Source organism: Arachis ipaensis, chromosome B10 (genome assembly GCF_000816755.2).
Source record: "Arachis ipaensis cultivar K30076 chromosome B10, Araip1.1, whole genome shotgun sequence".
In the NCBI taxonomy this organism is placed as follows: Eukaryota; Viridiplantae; Streptophyta; class Magnoliopsida; order Fabales; family Fabaceae; genus Arachis; species Arachis ipaensis.
Window position 1 is genome coordinate 117141429 of NC_029794.2, and position 9913 is coordinate 117151341.

General features: G+C 37.9%; 1 protein-coding gene and 1 long non-coding RNA gene across 2 annotated transcripts; one reads left to right on the forward strand and one right to left on the reverse strand.

Annotated features, from left to right (window-relative positions):
* On the forward strand, positions 3725–4008 carry LOC110267830. Its single transcript, XR_002355767.1, has 2 exons — positions 3725–3853; positions 3935–4008. It is a non-coding gene; the product is annotated as an uncharacterized LOC110267830 (long non-coding RNA).
* LOC107623373 (galacturonosyltransferase 8-like) lies at positions 7071–9913 on the reverse strand. The gene is made up of 3 exons (XM_016325607.2): positions 9714–9913; positions 7943–9187; positions 7071–7690 (listed from the first exon to the last, which is right to left on the reverse strand). Exons 1-3 carry the CDS (start codon positions 9837–9839, stop codon positions 7415–7417), a joined length of 1647 nt encoding a protein of 548 aa, XP_016181093.1. The 5' UTR covers positions 9840–9913; the 3' UTR covers positions 7071–7414.

Consider the following 9913-nt stretch of genomic DNA (forward strand, 5'->3'; position numbering starts at 1 on the left):
AACATCCAAACAAAAGAAAACAGAAAAACCCAGATAATAGAAAATCCAAAACTAGGGGTTCTTCAAACCCAGATTTAATAGAACATAAAAAAATAGAAGAAACGCAGATAATAGCAATAGAAAATAGAAAAAACTCAGAACTCAGAAGACATTTGATCCATCCCTATAAGTTCGGGCTCTAACGTCATAAGCTCGGTTTGACCAACAGCACAATGAGGCGATAAATCAGGGAGCCATATCTCGGAACCAACAAACCACCACACCCTAATCTTCGGGATACTGGCTCACAAAACTGTTACACTGCCTCCTTAAATAGAGGTCAAGTCCGATCAATAGCACATACTCAAAACTAACTTAAGCATCGAAGTCCCTTTTGCAAGTACTTCCCATTGCTCGGACGAGGCTCGCACTGGTGGTATAAACCTCAGCAGGAGTAGCCGCGCAAGAACCCTTGTAGCCATCTCCGACCAATACCTCGATCTGAGCATCAGACAGGAACATTTGGCGCCAGAAGGAGGGCCGAAGAGTTCAAATTCACCCCCACCCCATTATTTTAACTTATATCCATATTCTCTTTGTACACCTTTTTCATTACAGGAAGAGAAGCATGACTGATCACTCAGAAACTCAGCAACATTCCCGAACTAATGCCGCCCTCCTAGCAGAAAATCAACGGATGGCCGAGCTGTTGGTAGCAATGCAGAACAATGGGGAACAAAAGGTCGACAGCATAAAAACAAACACTGACCAGCACGAAGAATATCAGTCAGAGTCCAATGCAAAGATAGGGGAGACACCCCCCCAAATCCGGAAGACAATGAACCAATCCATTTTTCGAAGAAATAATGAATTTCAAAATGCCTAAGAACTTTACACTCCGTATGACTCTAACACCATACAAAGGGATCGGAGATTCTAAAGTTCATATCACAAAATTCGAATCTATGATGTTCCTCAATAGTGACTCTAATCCCATCCTATGCCGATCTTTTCCACCCTTTTTAGATGGAGCTGCCTTACTGTGGTTTTCTAACTTGCCTGCAGGATCTATAACCAGCTTTGACGAGTTTGCCAAGATGTTCATTAACCACTTTGCGGTGTCCAAAATCTATGTGAGAGATTCGGACTACCTCAGTACAATTAAACAAGGGCAGCACGAAAGCGTTAAAGACTACATGACATGTTTCACGACGGCGGCCATGAAGATCCCCGACCTCAACCCAGAAGTGCAGTTGCATGCAATAAAAAGTGGTCTCAGACCTGGAAAATTACAGGAAGCTATCGCTGTGGCAAAACCAAAGACGCTTGAAGAATTCCAAGGCAAAGCAACTGGACAAATCGAAATAGAAGAACTCCGTGAAACTCGGAGGAATGAGAGACTACCGTCTAGAAAGGAAGAAGAAAGACCGTACAGGTCCCAGAACAGAGATCCCAAAAAACCTTTCAAACTAGTTCCGAAGTTCGATTCATACACCAAGTTCAACACTAAAAGGGAAGGCATAATCAAAGAAATCCTTCACAATAAACTCATAAAACCACCGAGCCAAGCAGGTACGTACCAAGACCAGAGGTACGTTGACAAGGCCAAACACTGTGCCTTCCACCAAAAATTTGGCCCTACCACGGATGAATGCATGGTGGCCAAGGACACATTGGAGAGGCTAGCGCGACAAGGTCTACTGGATAAATACATTGGTAGGCAAGTACAGAAAGATCCGCTAACTTCGGACGAGGTAGAACACCCAAAAACAAACAACGAAAAGCCTCAATGGCAGAATAGTCAACCACCCAGGAAAATCATCAACCACATCTCCGGAGGATTCGCGTGCGGCGGAGAAACGAGCTCGGCCAGAAAAAGAAGTTACAGAACAATGTTAACAATGCAGGATGAAACACTATCTGATACACTCACACCCAGAATCCCTGATATAACATTCATGAGCAAAGGACTTCGAAACTAACACTCCCAACTTGGACAACCCTGTCGTAGTCTTGATAACAACGGGAGACCTCCTAGTCCAGAAAGTCCTAATAGACCAAGGGAGCAGCATTGACGTCATGTTTCTATCCACCTTCAAGAAGATACAACTAAACGAAAAAGTATTACAACCATCCTCCGGCGAACTAGTCAGATTCTCAGGAGAGAGAATCCCCGTAACAGGTTATGTATGGGTGAGGACGACCTTAGGGGAACACCCTCACTCAAACTTTGGACATACAGTATTTAATTGTTGACTGCTTTAGCCCTTATAATATCATTTTAGGCAGACCATCTTTAAATACTTTCGAAGCTGTAGTCTCCACTATTCACTTATGTGTTAAGTTCTGTTCAGAAATAGGAACTATAGCAACAGTACACTCTGATAGGAAAGAAGCAAGACAATGCTACAACGTAGGCCTCAAAGCGCAGCAGGCACGTACAACAAGGATAAACTCGGTATACAACACCAGCGACATACCAGACCTCACCGAGCTAGATCCAAGAACCAACCATGAACAAAGGCCCACACCAGCAGATGACTTAAACAAGGTAACATTAACAGAAGACAAAGATCAATACACTAACGTCGACTCCACTCTACCTGCAGGATACACACAACAGGTAGCAGACCTACTCCGAGCCAATGTCGATCTATTCGCATGGACCTCGGCTGACATGCCAGGGATACACCCAGATGTCATGTGCCATAGACTGGCTTTGGACCCCAAAGCTCGGCCAATCAAATAGAAGAAGAGATATCTCAGAACGGAAAGAGCCGAAGCAGCAACAAAGGAAACACAGAAACTTATAAGCGCAGGGTTTATCCGAGAAATACAATTCACCTCATGGCTGGAAAATGTCGTAATAGTCAAAAAGAGCTCCGGAAAATGGCAAATGTGCGTGGATTTCACCGATGGAAATCGAGCATGCCCAAAAGACTTGTATCCCTTACCGTGCATCGACAAGCTAGTAGACAATACTTCTGGCTATCAAATACTAAGCTTCATGGACGCGTATTCGGGCTACAATTAGATACTCATGCACCCTGCCGACGAAGAGAAGACAACCTTTATAACTGACCAAGGCAACTTTTGTTATAGGGTCATGCCATTTGGCCTAAAAAACACAGACGCAACCTACCAACGACTAATGGACAAAGTATTCCAGAGGAAAATCGGGAGAAATATGGAAGTATACGTGGACGACATGGTGGTCAAATCAAACACCAAGAAGGAACACCTGACCGACCTCAAAGAAGTATTCGACCGGCTAAGAGAATACAATATGCAGCTCAACCCAGAAAAGTGTGCATTCGGAGTTCAGGGAGAAAAATTTCTAGGGTTCATGCTCACTCAAAGAGGTATAGAGGCAAATTCTGACAAGTGCGACGCAATCCTGAACATGAAATCGCCATCAACAGTCAAAGAAGTGCAGCAAATCACAGGACGGCTAGCCGCCCTATCGAGATTCCTACCAGCAATAGCAACAAGATCAGATCACTTCTTCAATACTGTACGAAAATAAAAAAAGTTTGAGTGGACAGAGCAATGCAAAAACGTATTTGCCGAGCTCAAACGGATACTATCATCACCTCCCATACTAACAAAACATAAACCTGGCAACCCGTTATATTTGTATATTTCAATATCTAATAATTCAATTTCATTCGTGCTTGTAACAGAAACAGGTCGGCAATAAAATCCAGTATACTATGTCAGCAAAATTCTCTAGAACGCGTCCTTTATGACAGCTGAGGGTTATTCTATTCATGTGAAAGGGCTATCACCCAACACTACACCTTCCCTCCTGGAGAGTGTGTTCAAGAAGTTTGGACCTATTAAGAATGGTGGTATCCAAGTTAGATCACAAAAGGTATAATGCATATTCATTCAAAGATTTTCGAGTTCTTATTATCAGCTTCTAGCTAACACCTATATGCATATGGATGAACAGGGATTTTGCTTTGGCTTTGGGGAGTTTGAAGTAGCAAGTGCTGCCCAAAGTGCACTTGAGGTAAAAAAAAAAAAGATATAAAAAAATGAGATATACTCCTTGGATTTAAGAATTCCATATACAATTTCAATTTGCATAGCTCGTCATCATCTTCTAATACGTTTCGATATTCTTTTAAAATCATGGTTTAAAAGAATGTTCAATCAGGTTATCTTCTAATAATTTTTTCTAAAAATAATTTTAAAAGAAAGAAATGTTCAACCAACAAAACTTTGGGAAAACTTGTTGCATTATGAATTTATAACTTTATGTCTTTAAATGATTAACAAGAGATGCTTATAGTTTTGTCTTTTTAAGGTATTATTATATCCTTAAATGAGCTACTAGTGATGGTTACTTTTGTACAAAAGAAGAAAAAAAGTGGGCCACTAAAGTGATGAATTCTATTTCTACACAATCATATTAAAGGCTCTGTGTTTGGGTATTAAATTTACTTGGATCTCGTGTAAAAATTATTCTTTGTCCTCAAGAAAGAAAATATGCATAGTGTCATGTCACTTTTGCAACTTCTTATGCAGTTGCTTTGACATATTTTATTTTTGATATATCTCCTAATGAGCTTGGCTGGTATTCATTTTCCTAAGCTTGTTATTGTCTATGTTGAGTATGTCTAGTTAATATTGAAGCTCTGGCTTATTTGGTACTTCAATCAGTGAATTGACTCTGATTCAAAAGTTTGCCGTGGCTAATGCTGTCGTTCATGATTTATCTTGGGAGTAGATGGTTTTTGTTGTGGTAATAGCAGTGTCAATATAGCAGAGGTTAGCTTTTGACCTTTTGTTGCTTCCAGAGTTCTTTAAATATTTTTGGAAGCATGATTGCAATTTTGTGAGAAATCGTCTATTTATCATTTCTGACAGGACAGGCTGATAGTGGCATTATACGCAAAATTCCTTTGTGTAAAACTATCTAAGAATTAAATTTGATGATATTAGAACAAATATTATTGAGTACTCCATTCGTTTGGCATGTTATTTAGTAATGGTTCCTCCATTTGTTTAGGCGTTAAATGTTAAGCATTATGATCAATGTTTTAAGTTCTATATGCTGCATTTGATGATTAGCATTTTATGAAATACAAAACATCATTCATGAACTTCTTGTTAGATGAATACCAACCATAGCATTTCCTAGTAGAAATGGATGTAAATCCCATTCATGTAGGGGTGAAAATTAGGTGGCAACGTGGATGGGCAAGTTAATTTTGGATTGGTGAAAGATTGATAAAAAAAAAACTAATTTGTTATTTCATAAGATTTATTGAGATAATTATTTGGGCTTAGATATTTGTTAGTAGAACCTTTTAATTTATTAATTAGTCATTCAATTTATACTCAATGCACGCATTGAATTGAGTTTATTCGACGAGAATTGGAAAACAAATGGGTACATCAGAGTGGGTTTATATCTGATCGATTGGATTTGATGAATGATTGAACCATGTTATAAACTTGTTATGGTTTATGAGCTTTGTATATAATTAAAATTAACACTAGATTTATTTAAAATATACATAGACAAAAGAGTTGTTTAATATATATTTATTGATGTATAAATTTAGTGAAATTTGACATAGATGAATTTTGTTATAGGTTAGAAAATGATATTTGCACACTAAAGAGGTGTTTCTCATCATTATACTTTTTCCATCACCATGAAATTAATTATAGACTCCATTCAAATTTCACCCATCAGATATTTCTAAAAGTGTTTAAAATAAGAGTTTAATTTTGATGCATTCTTGTCTCAATGTAAAAAGTAGTTATTTTGATTGATGTAACATTACATAATTGAATGCACGTGTAAAATTATTATATTTTTTTTTTGCAAAATTAATGTATCTGATAGGTTATGAATTAAAAGGTCAGGGGTTTGAATCTCATCCTATGCATGCAGCAACTCATTGGCCAGTGACAAACCCTTAAATAGAGCTCAGTACTGCGGCAGATTAGTCCTTGACCTGCCGAGTTGGGGGATACCGTGAAAAACCAAAAAAAAAAAAAGATGATTTACAAAATACACACATATATATAGTGTAACTTTGGTTAAACTTAAATCAACAAATGCCGTTTAATCTTAAATCTACATGTGCGTTTGAACTCGTGTGCATGTGTATATGTCCGTATCTAATGAGATTGCATATAGAATTCACCATTTATTATACTATTACTAGTGGTACTGCGTAGCTGTCTCACCGTTATTCTATTTTTTGTTGTAGGGAGTAGAGACAAAAGTTTACATATTTTTTAATAATTTCTAAAATTGAGAACAGAAAAATGTCTCCTATTTTTTCTTTGGGTTAGATTCTCCATTAGTAATTTTACTGATTTTTTTACGGGAAAAAAATAAAGTTTTAAACAAGAAAATTAGGATAAGAAAAGAGAAAAAAAGAAGAAAGAAGGGACGAAGAAGATTATGGGTGTGAAACGGGTAAGAGAAAAGAAAAAAGAAGAAATGGTGGAGCAATTTCTTTTGGTAGAGAAGTTATTTCCTTACTTTTAGGGATGAAATAATGCGATGAGTTAATAAAAAATTAAGATCAGGAGTATATAAAAAATGATATTCTCATTATTATTTGCACAGATGACAGATCATACTTGTTACAAAATATCTATTGCTTAACACTAACCCTTGAGACCAAAACATAAGGGGCATATATGTTAGTAAAAAAATATCATGAATACACGAAAAGTTAATTATCAAATCAACTACCATATATCTTGTGTTGAATTGGTGATTTGTAGTATATGGCTGACCGCCACAATTTTGCCTAGAAATTTTTTCGGTTGGGACAGTGGCACTTTCACTAATTTTGGTTTGGTTGAACTGTAACAAATATTTGGTTGAATTTGAACCAAATATTTTATGAAAAGAAAACACGAGATATAGTATGCTTTGAACTCCAGCAAAAGAAAGTTCCTTTAGTAAAAAGTTATATTAATCTTCTATGTTTTAGAGAGCATAAATCAACTCTAAAAAGCTTTCCACAAGAGCTCTCAAGATCACCATGTCTTTTAATGCCGAAGAAAGGAAGTATGTTTACCAAATAGAAAGTATCAACTTATACTGTTATACATTTACAAATGATTGACGAATGATTACTCAACTAAACACGTTAATATAACATTTTCACATTATTCTAGAAATTAATGAATACAATGCCTATAAGGTGACAAATGTGATATTTCTCACTTTGAGGAAAAACATTTCAAGGCCAATTGTAAGCTACAACATTCATTTACTTCAGAATCAACATCCTTTAAGTAACAATATTTCTTCTTGGAAAGGGGCATGGATTTTCCAGCCCCACCAAGGAATTCCTTTAACTAACTGTATAATATAAGCATTAGGGCATCATAATTCATAAAAACTAATAAGCAGATTAAGAGCTCTTTGTCGAAGAAGCCATCCTAACCAAATTTAGAGACCAAAATTGCAGGCTTGAACAAACTCTAACTCATAATCAACAAACTTTGACCAAAGTGGCTTAAACTGATTCATAGCAATGTCAAGCCATGGTTTCATGTTACCATTGAAGTGCACCACTGCTGCATTCTTGATCTCTTCCATGCTGATGCTTGGGTTATAACCAAGCCCAAGAACATGCCATGATTTCTCTAGTGGCTTTGTGGTCGAGTAGAATGTGATAAGACCCAGAGGTAATGTCCCTAGTTTCCATAATGTCCGGTTCTCATTCTGCAGCAACATCAGCATAGACCAACTTAAATATGGTAAAGAATCTTGTAAGGCATGATTCTAATGCAGAAAGATTAAAAACAAAATATTAATGTATCCTAGCTTCTGAAGATGCAACCTCTGGCACATTAAATAATATTCCAAGACATGGGATCACATGTAGTAATACTTCATTAGATTTGAGATTTAAGAATGCAATTGTTTTAAACAGTTATGGCATAGTCAAAGTAACAAATAATCTCATAGTCTTACCAGATTCTGCCAATAATGGTACTCTTCTGTGCACTTTTCCCTTCTCCAAGCATCCAAATCAAAGAAATTCATTCCATACGCCCATGCACAAGCCTTCGGATTGAATTTCGCTTTAATCAATGGGTGTGAGAAATTCATGTACTGTGCATATCTATAGAATGACCCAAAACATGTTTCTACAGCTCCATTCACCTTGCCATCCATATCAATCTTCCATAACCCGGTAAGGTCCTTCTGAACCACTATGTCATCATCCAAAAACAGAATCCTATGGAGCTTCGAATACATCTCTGGCAAGTAGAATCTCAAGTGGTTTAGTATAGACAAATACTTCGGATTCCTGAACTTCATATTTGTTGTGTCCTTTGTGGCATTCTCAAGCTTGTTTTCAAAGTAAAATTTCTGCAGGTTAGCAGACTCCAGCTGTCGAAGCACCGGCACATATGATGAATTCAGGAACTTGTAGTCTTCAACTGCCTTAACCTCGATATGCGCCCCATTGTAATTCTTCAGCTTAAACATCACTTGCATCGCTCCAAGATTCATCTTATCGGTCATAACATGAAATACATGCTTCCACGGTTCCTTTGCATTCTTTGTGGCTGAATTGACCACCACAGATGCTGCAACGACGTTGTCCGAGAATATGGCATAGTGATAAAGTTTAGGATCTTCGAGTTCTGGAGCAGTAGGCTTCCCCTCATCAGAATACTTCTCTGGATGTGCAATCCTCTCCTCCATCAACCTCATTGAGATACAGTGCAAGCTCTTCGGGATTGACTTAGCTGCAATCAAGCTGGAGAAGGCTCCTTGCTTCTTTGCCTTGGTCAACTGCTCATTCACGGAGAAAATTGTGTCCTTCAACTTCTGAATCTTGAGCTGATTATCAAATGACTCTTTGGCTTCGCCAATTACTTGGCGAGCAGTCTTAATCCGCTCCTTCACTTCGTTTTCCAATTGGCGAAGCACTGATTCATCAATTGCGCCATCAGAGCTGAAGAGGGCAGTGTATTGCGGTTTGTTCACTAGATCCGAGAAGTCCCTTGAGAGTTCGGCGAAAACTCTAACAACCTTGGAGCTCTCAAGCTTGAGCTTCCTTGCATAGGATGCATACATCAATGCAAGCATGCGGTGATCCTCGGCTTGCTTCTTGATGTGGTCCAACCGAGGCTTCAGTGGATCTGTTTTCAGAGCTAGAATGGATCTCCGTACGGATTCAAATCCATGAGAAACTCCATCAGAACCCTAGTTCATAATCAAGTCATCAGATTAGTTAAAGATCTCTTTTCATTTACCAGACAAATTGGAAACCAAAGGATTTATTTCTAAAAAATTTCCCCTATTTAGTGGCATTTTCTTTTCACTTGGATTTTCCATCTGTTTCTCGAGAAATATCCAACCAACAAAGGAATCTGGTTCTGCCTTAGCTGCCTTACACATCTCAAGTCAATTTCACCTCCCAAAAGTTAAAAGAAAGATTGCAAAAGAAGAAAAAATCTCCCCTTTTAGTAACATCTCCACTCAATTTCTGTTAGTTTCCCGAGAAAATAGCACACCAACTAAGAACTAATACAGAATACAGCTAGAGTCAAATCGTTGCTTCCACTTGAACTCATGTAACAAGATCCAACTTTCGGTTGAATGTCGCGAAGGAGGAGCATAAAACCAGTAACATAATCACAAAAAAGAACTAGAACAAATCCGTTGGTTTAAAATTACAAGGAAAATAGAGAAAAAAAAAAGAGAGAGTGTTAAAATAAATGAAGCTTACGATTGTGTTGTGGTGGTGGTGGTGGTGAGTAGTGAAGAAAATGCAGAGAGCAAGGGAAATAGCAGAGGCTAAGACTCTGAAAGAGAAAACGAAACACATGTTTCGTTTGGTTGGAGAGTTCACCATCAGCGCTTGCGAATTTAGAAGAATCGCGGCTTGAGTCTGAGTGTGTTAATTAATGCGTTTGTTTGGCAGCCATT